Source organism: Hermetia illucens, chromosome 1, assembly GCF_905115235.1.
Source record: "Hermetia illucens chromosome 1, iHerIll2.2.curated.20191125, whole genome shotgun sequence".
NCBI classification, from domain to species: Eukaryota; Metazoa; Arthropoda; class Insecta; order Diptera; family Stratiomyidae; genus Hermetia; species Hermetia illucens.
The window spans coordinates 37,350,318-37,368,886 of record NC_051849.1 but is presented as its reverse complement, the minus strand read 5'-3'; the positions used below and the strand labels follow the sequence as shown (position 1 = coordinate 37,368,886).

At 44.6% G+C, this 18,569-nt stretch overlaps 1 protein-coding gene across 1 annotated transcript; it reads left to right on the top strand.

The window, feature by feature from the left end:
* Positions 1 to 668: 668 nt before the first annotated feature.
* LOC119646303 (cyclin-dependent kinase 5 homolog) lies at positions 669 to 18,214 on the top strand. Its single transcript, XM_038046718.1, has 4 exons — positions 669 to 1,015; positions 16,715 to 16,982; positions 17,059 to 17,343; positions 17,650 to 18,214. Exons 1-4 carry the CDS (start codon positions 848 to 850, stop codon positions 17,796 to 17,798), a joined length of 870 nt encoding a protein of 289 aa, XP_037902646.1. The 5' UTR covers positions 669 to 847; the 3' UTR covers positions 17,799 to 18,214.
* The last annotated feature ends 355 nt before the right edge of the window (positions 18,215 to 18,569 follow it).

The window sequence follows — 18,569 nt, the reverse complement described above, 5'->3', positions numbered from 1 at the left end:
TAACATCACATCTTCCAGACAATCGAAAAAGGGGAGGAAACGTCAATTGGTTGGTGGTCGGTGGACACTGGCCCGAAAAGTTTACTGTAAAATTTTCCTTGTTCGAGCTGTTTACAGGGGAAACTCGAGCATATTTAGGTGAAGGGGTGAATGTGATTGCGTTTGTACGGTCAACGATTGCGGAACTGCGAAAGTGAACGCACTATTTCGCGAACGAAACGGGTAATTGTCCGATTTCCGATTAGAAAGAACAACAGAAAAACTCTCACTCCAGATGACAGTGCTGTTGGCTTTGCTGTCCTGTCACCGGCCGTTGCGAAGTTTAGCAGTTCACAATCACCGCGGAGGCAATTCGTTCAATCCGAGGGCAATATTCCAGATGAACGGCAAATCAATATTTGATGCTCCCCATGACATCCTTCAATATAATTTTAATAAAATTTTGAAATCTCGCTTTTCCTAACTACTCCTTGGAAAAATCCTTCCTAATGCTAAAATAAATAAGACTTGGAGTAGAAATCATATTTCTTCTGCTTCAGCCAAACACCGACTTTTGAACCCCCTCCTCATCCATTCACATAAATTTCCCAAATAGAACATTGAATGTCCCATTTCCCAAACGGTCATTGCTCCCCCTCCGACTTCGCGAACAGCTGTCACAGATCAGCTGGTGATGACTGACAGTGACAGATGTTATTGGCGGATTTTGCCATTGAGTGGTGTTGACGCGATTTGCAGTTTTATCATTTCTTGTCTGTCCTCATTCGCGTGACTCTTATCTCGTGTAAGTGAACCGTCTGCGTTCACTTCAATCGTGACAATCGTGCTGATAAGACGACGAGCCAAAATGCAGAAATATGAGAAGCTGGAGAAGATTGGCGAGGGGACCTACGGGACCGTGTTCAAGGGACGAAATAGGGATACCATGGAAATTGTAGCGTTGAAGCGGGTTCGACTGGACGAGGATGACGAAGGAGTGCCCAGCTCGGCGCTGCGGGAGATTTGTTTACTTAAGGTAAGACACGGAAGATGAATAAGATGAGTTTTTGGCGATTTAATCGATACATCTTAGGCAGCACAAGGAGCCACGGCAAGGATCTGTTTGCTTGGAAATTATATCAAAAGGTTGAATCTTGGTAGCTTCGTAATATCTAACAAATTTGTTTGTGTTATTTCGCCTTCTTAACTAAATTGCCTCGTGCATTTTCACGAAGTGTTATGGAGACATTTTTGCTAATTGAATTATTTACCATCCAAGATCGCAAGAAAAAAAAAGGTCTCTTCTCTGAAATTCGGTTTTATTCCTCAACTTTACTCGCTACAACCACGGCACTATGCATCCAGGTGCTTTCAGTGCATGAGTAACTGTTTTGTGGCATACGCTGCAACCCTGTCTTTCTATTTTAAAACAATTGGTTGAATTCAATTATTTTATTTAAAACTAAGAATAGAATATAAGCGAAAATGAAATATCATGGGTTATCGATATATGCGGTTCGGGAGCTTAGCTCAGACTGACTTATAGAAAAATGCAAGCAAAAATTTTGATTACAATTACATAGACTTCAAGTTGTATGTGTAAGGAAAAGAGAAAATATTACAATAGGCAAGTATCAAAAAGAATTCAACATCCTCCCGCCGCCAAGTTAATTTTTAGTTGGCTCTATTAGTGCCAGTAATTGTGCAATGCAGATACGCGCGTTGAAACCAAAACACACTCAAGCAAGGCAAAGGTTTCCTGTATTTCGGGCGATTGTAATTAAATTTACCTTCGAGCTTACTTTTTATAATATATATTTGAAATACAAATTTTACTTTAAGATGATATGTTTGGTTACAAGTCAACTGTACAAATGAAAATGAAACGTAAAATGAATGTGACCGACTTAGTCAGCGGTTGGCAACTTAATAATCAAAACGTTAGAGGCAGAAGAGAAGTCTCGCTTCATCTGTTTCTTTTCTGCCCCTAACTCATGGCACACTTTTCTCGCCGGTCCCCCACTCCCGTGGCGTGCTCCGCAAAGTGGACAGATCCGCGCCATCTATTCGTTCGCATTCGCAACATTCGAAATAAATTTCGAATGCCGCGAATCCTGCCGCGCCACATCACTCCGCCCCAAGATGAAACCTAGGGGTTTCGGCGACTGATCCCGGAACTTCGTTCGCCGTCAATCCACAAAACGGACACGACGCCGTTTCGGGGCGGACACGGGTTTCAGCCTGGACAGAGAGACCGCCTTTTTGTGACCACCGATCTCGAGCTGGAAGAAATGCTCTCCCCTCTCGAGAACGCGGTACGGGCCCTCATATGGAGGCTGCAGCGGCTTCCGGACGGCATCCGTCCTGATCAGCACGTGGGTGCATGTGTCCAGTTCCTTGGGCGAACAAGCAGGTATGGACGAGTGTCGAGTCGGTGGTGGCGCTTTGATGCGTCGGAGATTGTCCCTCAGCAGACGCACCAACCCCGATTCCGTGAGACCCGATCTCTTGTCGAAGACCGGATCGCTTGGGAGTCTTGGGTTCTCCCCGTATATCAGCTCCGCGGGGCTGGCAGCAAATTCCTCTCGGCGGGTTGTACGAAGGCCGAGTAGGACGAGAGGCAAGACTTGAGTCCAGGACGGGTCGTCGCGTGCCATAATGGCGGCTTTCAGCGTCCGGTGCCAACGTTCTAGCATCCCATTGGACTGCGGGTGGTATGCAGTAGTCCGCTGGCGTTTAAAACCCAGGAGTTTGCCTAACTCGGAGAAAAGGGTGGACTCAAATTGCATTCCCTGGTCAGTGATGATCACTGCAGGGACGCCAAAGCGAGGTATCCACTCTCGGCAGAGGGCTTCGGCACAAGATTGCGCCGTAATGTCCTTCAGAGGTATTGCCTCAGGCCACCGCGTGAACCTGTCGATGATTGTGAGGCAATACTTGTAACCGTGCGAGTCTCGCAAAGGCCCTATTATGTCGAGGTGTATGGTGTGGAAACGCTTGGTAGTGCGGGGGAATGAGCCCACTTCTTTCCTTACATGCCTGGAGACTTTACACTTCTGGCATGCGATGCACTCTCTGGCCCAGGAATTGATATCCTTATTCATGGAGGGCCAGAAGTATTTTCCGGTGACTAACCGGTTTGTTGTCCTGATGCCGGGATGCGCCAAGTCGTGAACTGCATGGAACACTTCCTTGCGAAATGTGGCCGGAATGTATGGCCGAGGTCCCTTTTCCGAGTCTTCGCAGCAGAGCGAGAGGTTTGAGCCGAAGATGGGCAACTCCCGAAATTTGTATTTGGGGTTGGACTTGAGGCTCTGAAGTGCTGCGTCATCCACCTGCGCCTTGGCAATAGCCGAGAAATCGAGTGAGGCGGGGATGTTAACTTCGGAGACACGAGACAAAGCGTCAGCAACTATGTTGTCCTTGCCGGACACGTGCTGGATGTCTGACGTAAACTGGCTTATAAAGCTCAGATGACGAAGCTGACGAGGGGACGCTTTGTCGGGCTTCTGTTTCAAAGCATACGTGAGAGGCTTATGGTCCGTGAACACTGTGAACGGCCTGCCTTCTAGGGAGAAACGGAAGTATTTGATGGACAGGTATGCAGCGAGCAGTTCGCGATCGTAGGTGCTGTAGTTCCGTTGAGCGGGATTCAACTGCTTCGAGAAGAAGCTCAACGGCTGCCAAACTTGGTCCACCTTTTGGTGAAGGGCAGCACCTACTGCGATGTCAGATGCATCAACAAAAACGGCTAGGGGTGCATCTTGCAGAGGGAATGCCAAGAGTGTAGCGTCGGCCAATTGTTGACGGGATTTGTCAAACGCGCAGATAGCCTCTTCAGACCAGACGATCTCTCGTGTGTCCTTAGTTTTGGGGCCAGACAAGTACGCGTTCAAAATAGACTGGTGATGGGCGGCCTTGGGCAGGAAACGACGGTAGAAGTTCAGCATGCCCAAGAACCTCCTCAACTCCCTCACTGTCTTTGGACGCGGGAAGCTTGTTATCGCTTGCACCTTGTCTGGGTCGGGCTGTATTCCTTCAGGGGAAATGAAATGGCCGAGGAATCTCACTTGTTTTTGGAGAAATTTGCATTTCTCAACGTTTAGGACTAAACCGGCCTCAAGGAGACGTTGAAAAATGCACTCGAGATGGGCTAAGTGCTCAGACTCAGTGGAAGAAGCGACCAAAACATCATCCAAATATACGAAACAGAACTCGAGGTTTCGCAGGACTGAGTGAATGAACCTTTGAAAGGTTTGCGCCGCGTTGCACAATCCGAAAGTCATCCGGGTCAACTCGAAGAGTCCAAAGGGTGTGCATATTGCCGTCTTTGGAATGTCTTCAGGAGCTACTGGAATTTGGTGATAAGCCTTGGTTAAGTCCAAGGTCGAAAAGATGCGACAATTCGCGAGGTGATGCGCAAAGTCGTGGATGAGTGGAATTGGATATCGGTCAGGAACAGTCTGTGCATTTAGCCTTCTATAATCCCCACAAGGGCGCCATTCGCCGTTTGGCTTAGGGACCATATGCAGTGGGGAAGACCAACAGCTGTTTGAGGGCCTGCAGATACCCTGTTGAACGAGTTGTTCAAACTCTTTCCGTGCAATAGCCAGTTTCTGAGATGGTAGAGGACGCACCTTTGAGAAAATCGGGGAACCAGTAGTATTTATGTGGTGCTGCACATCGTGCTTTACTGGTTTCGAGAGACTACACTCGGTAGTTATCTGGCTGAACTTTTGGAGGAGTGTCCGAACACGAGAGTCGGAGATGTCTTCCAAAAGAACGGAAAGGTTATTGTCAGCGTGAGATACCATTAGGCCCGACGAATTTAGTTTGGTTGTGGGGTCTATAAGGGACTTATTTTGCAAGTCCACCAGCAACCCATAGTGACACAAGAAGTCTGCGCCTAATATGGGGAAGCTGACATCCGCCAGGATGAAACGCCACGGAAACGTCCTACGCAAGCCAAGACTCACGTCCACTTGCTTGTACCCGTAAGTATTGATGCGGGAGGAATTCGCTGCCGCCAGTTTGAGGGGTTGTGGAAATAGTCGATGATGCTGGGGTACGGGAAGAACCGAAACCTCCGCACCCGTGTCGACGAGGTAGTTGCGCCTGCTGAGGGGGTCGAAAATAGTTAGGCGACGTGGCGCTGCGTTCTGGGTGGCCGTCGCCAAGACCCCCCGCGGACCTAGTTTTTTGCGGTAGGAGCGAATTTGCAAGGTAGCGTACATCTTGTCGCTTTATCTCCGAACTTACGATGATACCAGCAAATACCTTGGTCCGCAGGCTGTCTTGACGACCTGCTACCCGAACGCCCTTTTCGTGTGGCAGACCGTGAGCGAGCTCGCGACCTGGCACTCGAACGCTGAGCGTCCAACGTCGCCCGCATCTCGGCCACGCTGGCAGTTAAGGCCGCGATCTCGCGCCGTAAGTCGCTGACCTCATCCGACGGTGGTTGCATGGCCGCAATGGTTGGGCGAACGTACACCTCCTGTACCTGGTCGGCCGTCGCTGCTAGTTCCTCCAAGGAACCGGAGACGCAGGCTAGGATCGCCTGGGTGCCCTCCGGGAGCCGGCGCAGCCAGAGCGACTTAATCAGATCGTCGCCGATCTTGCTCCCACCCAATTGCCTCATTTCACGAAGCAATTGGCTGGGAGTTCGATCACCCAACGTTAAACCCGCCAGCAAGTGATCTAATTTTGCCGACTCGCTTGCCGACAGGCGCCTGATCAACTCGCTCTTGAGCTGAGAGTACGATGCCGACTTCACTACGTCGGACACCAGAAGTATGGACTCTTCGTCCAGGCCGAGCACCGCGTGGTTGAAACGGGTCGCGTCCGATGTGATGCCGGACATTTGGAACTGTGCTTCCAAATGCACGAACCACAGCTCGGGGTTCCGCCGCCAAAACGGAGGAACGCGTACGGCGAGGGCGGTCACTTGTGGGTCCGATGGGCCTGCCGCGTGTTTATTGTCAAACGACATTTTTCTTACCGAGAAGTACGAAATTTCGATGCAAACGCGGTGAGTTTATACTGAAACGCGGTGAACTTTACACCGACACGGCAGGCGGCTCCCACAAATGCACGCACAAAACGAGAAAAACAACAACCGAAGCGGACGCTCTCCAGCGCAGACCAAAAACACCCAGGAAATGTAGAACCCGCGATGCGAAACACTTCAATGCCGTCTCTTGCGGCGATTTTACTTTTATTATACTATATGTAAACAAAATAACTCGAAGAGAAAAAAAAAAATGATAATGCAAATAATGACAATAAATACTTAAACTTGAAATTTCCCTCTAAACGTGCGATGGATTCTTGACGGCGGCTCCGGTTACCTGCGGCGACGTCGTCCAAGTGAGCTGGTTGTCGTTGTGATTGCTGATGTTGCGACTGCTGCTGCCGTTGTTGTAAATTCTGTTGGAATTGCTGCTGAGTCGGTTGCTGTTGTGAGTTCTGCTGGTGCTGTTGTTGTAAATTCTGTTGGAATTGCTGCTGAGTCGGTTGCTGTTGTGAGTTCTGCTGGTGCTGTTGCTGCAACTGCCACTGTTCAATTCGTTGCTGTAGATTTTACCACTGCTGTGCCGGGTTCTGTTGTTACTGTTGCAAATGACGTTGAATTGCTTGCTACTTTGGCGTTAGCTTTTCTTCGCTCGGCTCTAACTGGGCGCGTTGGTTGCCGTGTTTCCTCTCGGGGTCACCACTTTAGTTGGCTCTATTAGTGCCAGTAATTGTGCAATGCAGATACGCGCGTTGAAACCAAAACACACTCAAGCAAGGCAAAGGTTTCCTGTATTTCGGGCGATTGTAATTAAATTTACCTTCGAGCTTACTTTTTATAATATATATTTGAAATACAAATTTTACTTTAAGATGATATGTTTGGTTACAAGTCAACTGTACAAATGAAAATGAAACGTAAAATGAATGTGACCGACTTAGTCAGCGGTTGGCAACTTAATAATCAAAACGTTAGAGGCAGAAGAGAAGTCTCGCTTCATCTGTTTCTTTTCTGCCCCTAACTCATGGCACACTTTTCTCGCCGGTCCCCCACTCCCGTGGCGTGCTCCGCAAAGTGGACAGATCCGCGCCATCTATTCGTTCGCATTCGCAACATTCGAAATAAATTTCGAATGCCGCGAATCCTGCCGCGCCACAAATTAATTAATTTACTTCTAATGGAAATAAATGCTGAATTGATCTCTTCAAGAGAACTCCATTATGAAGACGCAGCTCGCATGAACGGATTCGGTTGTCTCGTCCGACAAATACCCTTTCAATGGTCGCCAGCTTCCAAAAAAGCCGTGGAATAGAAGAGTCGTGTACTATCACAACATCGCCGACTTTCAATTCACGTGTGAATTTTGTAGGCCCATGATGCGCTGACCGAAGTAATTGAACATATTCCGTCCGAAATCGTTTAAAAAATGAATCTGCGAAGCGAAATCGTGCCTTCCACTTAGCTCGAATGTTTTTGTCGGCTTCTTGAAACGAAGCTGTTGTTAAGCTTGAAGGAAAAGTGCCGAGCAAAAAATGAGCAGGCGTTAAAGGAGAGAGGTCGCGTTCGTTGTCACTAACAGGTAAGTGGTCGAGCGTTAATCACGAATTCCGCTTCAGTTAAGTAAGTATATAGCTGGTCAAAAGTTAACGTAGATCGCTGAATCGCTACTTTTAAAACGTCTTTAACGCTTCTTACCAATCTCTCCCAAAAACCGCCCCACCAGGCAGCTCTTTCCACAATGAAACGCCATTTAACGTTGTTTTCTGCTAAATAGTTGTGGAAAGTTTCAGATTGTATCGTCGTCCTCAACTGTTGAAACTCCAATGTCATTCTTTTGAAAGTTTTTGCATTGTCCGAATATATAACGTTTGGTACACCTCGTCTGGCAAAGAATCGCCGTAACGCTAGCACACAAGACTCTGTGGTCAAATCTGGCGTCAATTCTAAATGCACGGCTCGTACGACCGCACAAGTGATAAGCAATACGTAAGCCTTCCGGTTGCTCTCATTGGAAGAACTGCGAACAAATAATGGGCCTGCGAAGTCGATACCCACTATTTCAAAAGGGCGCGAGGCTAATAATCGGTTCTTAGGCAGAGGTGCGAATGGTTGTTTTCCTGCCTTTCCTTTCATACGTTTGCAGAGTAAACAGCGGTGAATTATAGTCTTGACCGCTTGGCGAGCTTTGATCACCCAAAATCGTTTTCGCAGATAAACAAGCGTAAAATTCGTTCCACGATGAAATGTTTTTTCATGAGCTTCGATAATGATAAGAGACGTTAAGTGTGAGCTCTTCGATAAAATAACTGCATACATTTCATCAAATTCCAACTCCGATTCACCTAGGCGGCTGCCTACACGTAAAATTCCGTCATCGTCGACAAAGGGGTTTAATGACAAAATCTTCGAACACTTAGGAACCAATTGCCGGTTGCTAAGAGCATTTACTTCTTCTTTGAAAACTTCAAATTGAACCCTTTTTATCCAGAACAGTTCTGCTCTCCGTAGTTCATCCGCAGTCAGGTGTTCTTTGAAACCTACTCTCTTTCGAAGCAGGTCAACGTATCTAAGCACATAAGCTGTAACACGAAGAAGCCTCCGGTATTTGCTGAATCGTTCAATTTGTATTGGATTATCAGGTACTGCACAGTCAGATTGAGTGGTCGACTGAGGAATAGTTAAAAGGCAAAAATCAACTGCGGTCATCGAAGTTTCGAAATCTTGGTCGGATATGGGCCACTCACTAATGTCGTTGTATAACCAAGACGGTCCGTTAAGCCAGGTCTCGCAACTCAGTAGAGTTTGTGCAGAAACACCCCGAGTCAATAGATCTTCGGGATTGATTGATCCTGGGCAATGATTCCAGTTGTCGTTAGCGGTTAGTTGCTGAATTTCTTGAACTCGGTTGTAAACGAATACATCTTTCTGGAATTTACTGCTATGAATCCAGTATAAAGTAATTTTTGAATCGGTCCATAAATATATTGAATCGAATTTCACTCTTAATTTCTCAACAAGATAGCAGCGCATCCTTGCGGCTTCCAGATCAGCACATAGTTCCATTTTGGGTAGTGTTATGCGTTTGTCACGTATAATCGCAAGTCGACTTTTTGCATATAAAAACGAAATGCGAATGTTTCATCCAAATTCCTACTTCTGATGTATGCAACAGATCCGTAAGCTTTTGGACTCGCGTCCGCGAAAATATGTAGCTGCTTCTCAACTTGATGTGGTGAATCGAATACATAGCGAGAAATCGTAAGGGCTCGTAGTAAATGTATTTCGGATACGCTTTTCTTCCATTCGTGCAGCATTGATGCCGGTAAAATTTCATCCCATGCCAAACTTTGTTTCCAAGCCTCTTGGAAAATGAGCTTCATTTTTATGACAAATGGTGATAACATTCCCAAAGGGTCATAAACAGATGCTAACGTTTGAAGAATGGTTCGTTTCGTTACTATGATACATCGAAAGATATCTGTTGACAAAGCTTTTCCAGATCCACTGCAAGGGTATCAATTTCCATAAACCATATGAGTCCTAACACCTTGTGTTTTGAAATATTGTTGCTTTCATTTATATCGAAAATTTGCCTTAGTTTCTCGTTGTTCGACTTCCATTTACATATGTTCATCGATGCTCTGGACAATATTTCACGTGTATCGTTGATTTTACAGCGTCTTCAAAATCGTCAGCACTTACGATTAGGTCATCCACATAAAACGATTCTTTTAGTAGTTCACAGGTTTCAGGAAAATTGATTGATTCATCCTCCAAATGTTTCAACAATGCTCCAATCAGATGAAACGGGCTGCAGGTGACTCCGAAGGTTACCCTATTCATTTGAAGAATGATTATTGAAAGCAAATCATCCAAGGATAAAATCCAGAAAAAACGATGTACTTTTCGATCCTTTTGTGCCAGCTCTATCTGCAAGAAAGCTCGTTCGATATCGGCCGTAATTCCATGTTTGCCAAGCCTGAAGTTCAAAATCAATTTTAATATGTCTGGTAAAAGGTTTGGTCCTGACCACAATAAGTCGTTTAATGAGGGGTTACCACCAGATCGTGCTGATGCGTTAAACACAATACGCGTTTTTGTGGTCTCTCTTTCCTCCCGATACACCGGTCGATGTGGCATAAAATAAGTCCGTTCGTTGGTTTTTTCTGCTTCATCGCAAATTTCTGCAACACCACTTGAAATCATCTCCCGTATGATTTCATCGTATTGCCTTAACTTTTCCGGATCCTCACTAAGCTTCACCAATGAACGTCGAAGTCCTTTGAGAGCGCCACCGCGGTTGTTATCAATAGTGCATTCGTCGTTTCTCCATAGCAATGATGCTTCATATCGCGTGCCATTTTTCCGAATGTGTTTTTCGATAATATCATCCACTTGAAGCTTATGATGATTTGATGTAATATCGTCAACAACCCATAATCGTTCAATCCGATCAACTAAAGATTCAAGTGAGTTGTCCTCAATTACACCAACATTGAGATTCGTAGATGTTACTGACGTGCCTTGGGTCGATATAGGTCCTTGTAGTGTCCATCCGAAAATGGTGTCAATGGCGACGAGGTTGTCTTTTCTTTTGAAGTCGTCTTTTACTATGGACCAGTAAATATCGGCCCCTATTAACATTCCAATTTCGAATTCCGTTTCATTTAAATATGAAGTATCCGCTAACTTAAGGCCAAGGATGTCCAATTCTGTGCTACGAACATACTGGAACGCAGTAGAGCAAATTTCTGGCACGACTATAGCCAGGATTTCGATCGCCTCGTCTGAATGTAAACTACGTAGTTTAATTCGAACGCGTTTAAAGAGCTTTGGCTCAGAGTTATTCGAATCTCCAAATGGTAAAATACGTAGCTTAACGGTATCATGTGTGTCGAGTTGTAGTTTCGTTACAATGTTTTCTTTGACAAACGTACGCTGCGAGCCACCTTCTAGAATTATTCGTACTGGCACTGAACTTGAATTACTCGAAGCTATAATAGTAGCCGTTTGAAGAAGTACCTCTTCTGTTTGCAGTAAAGCTGATGCATACAATGTTGTTGTTGAGCCACAAGAGTTTGTTGCAGGTGCTACCGTTGTTGTTGAAGGTGCTACTGTTGTTGTATTTTTAGCTTTAGGTCGGTATGTTGGGTCGTAAATAGACGTAGCATGATTACTTCCACAAAGAGAACACTTTACACGTTTATTGAAGCATCGCTTAGCATTGTGTCCCTTTTTGGTGCATTTAAAGCAATACCCCATGCTTTTCAAAATTGTCTTCTTCTCTGCAAGCGATAACGTCGTTTTGCAATTTTCCGTTAAATGACTGTTTGATTTGCAAAAGCAGCAAAACTCAGCTATGTTCGTAGTGGTGAGTAACCCAGCAGCCGTTTTACATGTATTTGCGACTTTTGTTGTTCTCGTTCTCCGGTCATTTGTCAGCTCGGCCATTTCGGGAGAGGAGATCTCTTCTTTAATAAATGACAGAATATCATTTAGCTGATCACCACCACAACTACTGTGCTCGCTAATACCCACCGATAGTGATGCATTTTCGTCTTCGATTGAACGTGCAGCTTTATCTTGCTTACTCGGATGTAGCCTATGAAAATCGATCACTAAATCATGAGGCAAACAATGCAGAATTAAACTTCTCAGCATTATAGAGTACTGTGACGATGGAACATTAAGTGCGGTAAGTGACCTTGTATGGGCTCTTATGTCTGTGTATAATTTCCTCAATTTTGTCACGTCATGACGAGAGTTTATTCGAGAAAGGTTCATCAGCTGCTGCATCGTATGATCGACGAGCTTATCGACGTTTCCATTCTGTTCCAGCAACAACGAAACAGCCGAATCATAGTTGGCGTTTGTTGGTGTAAAACCAGCAATTGTATCTGCCGCCTTGCCAACCAAATGATTTGATAAATAATTAAATTTATCAGCACCGGTTAAATCCGTTCGGTCATGAACCGCTACACGAAAGCGTTCCCAGAAAGGGAGCCACTCATGAAAATGACCACTGAAAACTTTTAACGAAAGTTTTGGCAATTTAGCAGAGCTAAATGTGTGCTCCTTTTTTCGTTCAATACTTAGGCTAGATGTTCGCGGCTTTATCCTCATACTCGTAAATCGTTTCAAATTCTTTCTGGGCATTTTCTAGCTTTATAGAAGGTCGAATTTCATCATTGCATTTTCGTAACGTACCCAAAACTGAATTTATGCGTTCGATAAAGCTCACAAGTTCGTCTTCAATAAGATCAATGTCTTCCGTTTTATCACTTTTGGAATCTGAGCTGTTTAAATATTCGGACGCACTATTTGTTAATTTCGTTAACTGCCCACGATAAACCGCTCGTTCCGTTATGTCCATGTTTATTTTTTTTTTCACTCCGACTTACGTTCCGATAAAGGTATTCCGACTTACGTTCCGATAAAGGTATTCCGACTTACGTTCCCGGGTTTCGGCACCAGATTTTAAAACAATTGGTTGAATTCAATTATTTTATTTAAAACTAAGAATAGAATATAAGCGAAAATGAAATATCATGGGTTATCGATATATGCGGTTCGGGAGCTTAGCTCAGACTGACTTATAGAAAAATGCAAGCAAAAATTTTGATTACAATTACATAGACTTCAAGTTGTATGTGTAAGGAAAAGAGAAAATATTACAATAGGCAAGTATCAAAAGAATTCAACAAATTCCGAACGGTGAATCCTTTCATTCCTTTCCCAAGCGTTGGTAAATGCTAGTGTCTTACAATGAAGGCTTAAGGTAGGTGTGAGTGGTCGCCCCGAGGAACCCAATTAGCGCCGTTATGCTATAAACTCTTAAGACCGTGAATGTACTATTATCAGAGCAAAGAAGCGGAGTCTAGCCGGCTCAGAGCCAACCCGTAGTATTCACGAAGGAAAGCAGCTTGCCCACCCTGCAGCTAGAAATCTCTCTGAGGTCCCCAAAGAATAGTTTGCCCAATAACCATAGCCTGACTCTAGCTAGAGCTGAGCAATTTCAGACAGGCCTAAGGATTCTCTCCACAGTTTCGGCAATGTGAATGGTAGGATATGCCGAGCCTGGCAGCATGGTCCACAATGGGCCAGTGCATTTGGACGCGTCTGGCCCACGAGCTGTCGCGATCGAATTTTGTTATATGCGGGCCAAATACTCCTTGACTTGGCACAGGTGGTAAGCCTTGATAGTCGCCATCGGGACAGCAACTGTACCCGCCGAAGCACTACCAAAAGCAAGGCCCCGCCTGCCCAATTCGTCAGCACACTCATTCCTCTCTATGTTCCTAGACCTTGGGTCTAAGGGAGGAGATGCAGGAGTACATTGGAAGCATCTGCCGGGCAGGACTGGAGTGCCTCAGTAGCACCTGCACACGTGGTTCTTTCAATCCTACTAAGCTTCATTCTATTGTATGTTTTGCTCAAAGCCTGCCACAATATAATTGAGCCGTACGTTAGGATCGGACGCACTACAGCGGTGTACATGTTGAGAACCATCCTCGGTCGTAGACCCCATTTCTTTGCAAAGGTTCTCTTGCAGGCATAGAAGGCCATACAGGCCTCCTTAATCCTCAGTTCTATTTTATGTACTTTACATTAGAGGAGAGAACCAATCTTTGTTCATTCAGCCGTGATAGGTGGAATTCAGATACCCTTGGCTTGGTGGTGAATAGCGTCAATTCCGTTTTGGTTGGGTTTATATCGAGTCCATATTTTGCCGCCCACAGGCACACCTTTCGCAACGCTCCCTCCATCATGTCGCTCATAATGGACGGAAACATCGGCATACGCCATCACCTTCACCCCGCTTCTGTCCAATATTCGTAAAATTTCGTCCATTACTATTAAACAGAGGATCTCTGGTCAGACACTCTTCAGTTCTCCACCCTAAGAATCCCACTGTCAGTTATTAGGGTGATATCAAGGATCTCCTCCCAATCGTCACAGTTCTCCGGGCTGGGGAAATGGAATGTTGGTGTACTGTCCCTGTTACACACCGAAGTTTGAAATAATAATAAAATCAAAAAATGACTTACTTCTCTCGTTGATTTCCGAGCTGCCCCAAAGCGTATACCTTGCATTGGCGTCAACAGGTTGGCCTTCTTTGTTGCTTTGGAGTTCGTCAGATGTTGTAGTTCTTCTGGCGGAGCTACTCGGTCGTCAGCCATGTAAGCCAAGGAAATATACACGTTCTCTGCCCCCCCCCCCTGCTCCAGCTTGACACACGACTAGGTCGCTCAAACTCAGGTCCGGACACAAACGAGGATTCATGCTTTAGGTCTGTCCTGATCGGCGTCTCCTGTGCTGTGGAATGAATTAAAATATTTGCTTTGAAGCTCTTTGATGATTCGGTCGCCTCCGACCCAAGGCTCCTGTATTAGTGCGATGTCGATGTCTTCCTCTAGGAGAAAGAAAAGCAGATTAGCCGAGACGCACTTCGAGTGTTGCAGATTTAGCTGGGTTACCCTTAGGATGATCTACTTGAGGCTCGGACTATGCCCTAACCATCCACGGGCGAATCACTGGCGAAACCTGGGACCCCATACGACTCAGATACACTGTGCCTATTCGAGAAAATCCCCGCACCTACTCCACCGACCATCTTTAATCCGCCAATGAAGAATACTGTGTCATAGCCTTGCAACACGCCGCCTGTCTTCCACTCTGCCGTGGTTGGAAAATCAGTTTGCGTGTGGCATAGTAAATGGGGAATGCCCAAATTTTCTGAGGTTCTTTGTCCAGGATGTTACTATGACCGTAGGGGTCCGTTGTCCAGTATCCGGACTCACGTAGTCTGACGACATTGCACGCTAAAACGTATTCAATGTGGAGGTCTAGGAGGAGATGGAGCAGTCCATTGAGAGCAACTGCCGAACAGGACTGCAGAGCTCCGGTAGCACCTGCACATGCAATCCTATTAAGCTTCGTTTTATTATACTTTTTGCTCAAACCCTGCCACCATACAGTGGAATTTTACTTTAGGACGGAACGCACCGCCGCTTTGTACATCCAGAGAACCATCCTCGGGCGGAGACCCCATTTCTTTGCAAAGGTTCTCTTACAATCATAGAAGGCTATGCAGGCCTTCTTAATTCTCAGTCCTATGTCCAATCTCCAATTGAGCTTTGGAACCAGGATTACACCCAAATACTTTACATTAAGTCAACAATTTCTGCTTCGAACACGTCAATAAAAATTTCAAAATTGCATTTTCATCAACGCCTAAATTGGCCCGGGCGTACGGTCCTCCAGGCATCTCGGGGGTACGGTTCCTGCAGGCGCCTCGGTCGTTCGACTGCTTCATCCAACTGGAAGTTTACAGCAGCTTTTAAATTTATAACCGCACATTTCCGTTGGTGGCTCCTAGTTTTTGACTCGTTGCCCTCCTTGTGAACCTTAGTTTGACATCTAATTCTTGGCAAGGAGGGATTAGGCGTGCGTAGTTGAGACAGGTTGGACACAACCAGCGTGCATTCTTTTAATATTTTCTCCACTCTTTTAATGGAAATCGGCAAGAGGTGGTTACGAAGTTCAAAGTAGTTTCCTCCTCACAGGGAGGAGACTTGTTGAACAGTCTGGGTTGCACAATCAAAGTTGTCCTCCTCTGGGTGCCCGGTCGTAAAAACATGGAGAAAAATGAACGGGCTGACGGATACGTACCAAATTACGGCGAGTTGTAGGGTGCATTGACCTATAGGAAACCATGTTGCCAGACTCGGCATACCCTACAATTAGTATTACCGAAGTTACGAAGAGAAGGGAAAGTTACTTAAGCACTACCTTCGCGATTACCCAGCTCTAGCTAGAGGCAGGCTGGTAAACATTTCTATGGGAACCTTAAAGAGTTGACTGATTGTAGAGAAAGGCGAAGAATTCGCATAGAAGCATTGAAAAAGTCTTACCCATTACTGTTCCAATAAATTTAGATAATTCAAGTCTGAATTTCTGAATTTGAAGTAAGATTCCCTCAAACATGCCAATGCCAGTTTTTTGTAGTGTTTGATTTTTCTCTCACTCGGTTGAGTCTACCCACTTTTCCAATAAATATAGAACTTCCTTCCTATTTTTTAGGCAAGCCTTTTTGCCTCTTTTAAAAGCAATTTCACAATTTTTAAGGGAGCAAGTTTTGTGTTGCAATCTTCTCTCTGATTTCATTAGCTTCTTTGTGGATTTTCAAGAGACTTTCGATTCTGGCCAGAGAGGGGTTACCGTTCTCAGTTCTGAGGAACTTTTCCACCATTGATGTCAGGGAAGGATTTTGCCTTATTAGATAACATTTTTTTTTTTTTAATTTCTCCCTGACTTTGCCATTATATGCATCCTTATCCACGGTGACAACTGTGTTCCCCTTGTCTGTCGATTATCAAATCTACAAACTTCAACTATGATCAAAATGATACTTATTTTACCTATCCAAGAACTAGAATAACTTACAGGAGCCAAGGTAGACTTTAAATATTTACCAGTTTGGGACAGTCGAATTGCCGACATCGAAGTTACATCCCAGCAACGGTCCCAGCTCATTCCTTTCCTTGGTTTGTCGCCACGTTTCGATTGGAAGCAACAAATTGACGCCAAGCATAGTATTTTTTTTAAATTTCACCAGCTGGGTGATCATTTGAAATGTATTTATTCAAATTCATTATTACACACACACACACACACATTCATTTAAATCTGCAAATATATTGAAATTGCTTGTTTCATTTCCAGGAACTTAAACACAAAAACATCGTCCGACTCTATGACGTCCTGCACTCGGATAAAAAATTAACTCTCGTGTTCGAACACTGCGATCAAGACTTAAAAAAGTATTTCGATAGTTTAAACGGTGAAATGGACATGGACGTAGCGAAGAGCTTCATGTACCAACTGCTGCGTGGACTAGCCTTTTGTCACAGCCATAACGTTCTTCATCGAGATCTCAAGCCTCAAAATTTGCTCATAAATAAGAACGGAGAGTTGAAGCTAGCTGACTTTGGTAAGTTCTAAGGCGCTTCGAAAAAATCACCAAATCCTTTGAACGCTATCGAGTGTTACTGTTGTTTTTTTTTCAGGCCTGGCACGCGCCTTTGGAATTCCAGTAAAATGTTATTCCGCAGAAGTCGTGACTCTATGGTATCGTCCTCCTGATGTTCTATTCGGTGCTAAATTATATACAACCAGCATTGATATGTGGTCAGCTGGCTGCATTTTTGCTGAACTGGCGGACGCTGGTAGACCACTGTTTCCAGGTTCAGATATTCTTGATCAGTTGATGCGCATCTTTCGAGTTCTGGGTACCCCGTCAGAGGAGACTTGGCCGGGTGTTACACATCTTTCGGATTATGTTGCGCTGCCATGTAAGTTTTATACATTTTTAATTTGGAAAAAAACTCCCAAACGAATTTTGTTTGAAAAAGGCTCTAGTTTAAACCGAAACATTACGAAAAAGTAGTACGTTTGGAAGTTATTTTTCACATTGATAAAACTTAATCTAATATCGATACTTAAGCTCCAGCAGAAAACAAACAACGATTTATTAATTAATCCTATAAAAAGCAGTCCTTTTTGCTGTAATTTTATCTGATATCGTGTTTACGCGGAAATTTGTTATCTCCCTTAGAAGCTTCATAATTGCATACACTCATGTTATCTATTTCCTTCAGCCTTCCCGCCCATATCATCATGGAATCAAATCGTGCCGCGACTCAACGCAAAAGGACGAGATCTCCTCCAAAAACTGTTGGTTTGCAGACCAAACCAGCGTATCAGTGCCGAACAAGCAATGCAACACCCGTACTTCACCGAGAGTTAAAACTAAGTTAGGCTAAGTAGTCCTGCGGCTCTAAGGAAAGTGTTGTGATGCTAATCTGAAGCGAAACGATCTATTACAATGAGAACAATTGTACAGTCTAAAGTTAAGTTGATTAGCTGTAACCCTAGCCGGTATTTTCTAGAGATAATGCCTCCAAGTCATAGAGTTCTAAGTGTATGGTTAAGCGTAGTGTTTAATAGTATTATTCCAATCCAGACAACACGCCAAGCTTGTCCGTAAGATGTACCAAGACTTGAATAGAATTTACTGTTTACATGGTTTATTTCTTTGAAACGTTTATATTTGTAACGACGAAACGATTAAGAGAAAACCTAGGTACGTAATTATATTAATATTCCCATTATTGTATTCAGAGAAAGTGAAAGCTTCTAGAAATAAATTTTAAGATCAAACTACAAACTATGTTTTTATTCATTCCTAAAGTTCGCCAAAGGAGAAACTCCGAGCATCGCGTTATGTTGTAGACAACATCATTGATGAGGTGGGTGCTTTTACCCACCGATAAACCGAAGTAAAAAAAGAGGGTTAAGTCTAGGTTCTTGTAACTGTACTGTACGTAACTGATGCAACACTGAACAGAAGATCACCCATGAGGAAACAACCGAAGGAAAGACCATTCTAACCAGTGAAGCGCTCGAGATCTAGATAAAGACTAAATTCGGCACTTTACATAGTTACCGTTTGAAGTCAAACGGTGTCGTATTTCACTTAGAAGTTAGTTAGTTTAGTTTACTGAGGGAAGTCGCAACT

Bases quoted from the DNA above. Each gene is read 5' to 3' on its own strand.
- LOC119646303 (XM_038046718.1), top strand. From the start codon at position 848: ATGCAGAAATATGAGAAGCTGGAGAAGATTGGCGAGGGGACCTACGGG. The intron at 16,983-17,058 runs GTAAGTTCTAAG...TTTTTTTTTCAG, and splicing joins GTTGAAGCTAGCTGACTTTG to GCCTGGCACGCGCCTTTGGA. The intron at 17,344-17,649 runs GTAAGTTTTATA...TATTTCCTTCAG, and splicing joins GGATTATGTTGCGCTGCCAT to CCTTCCCGCCCATATCATCA.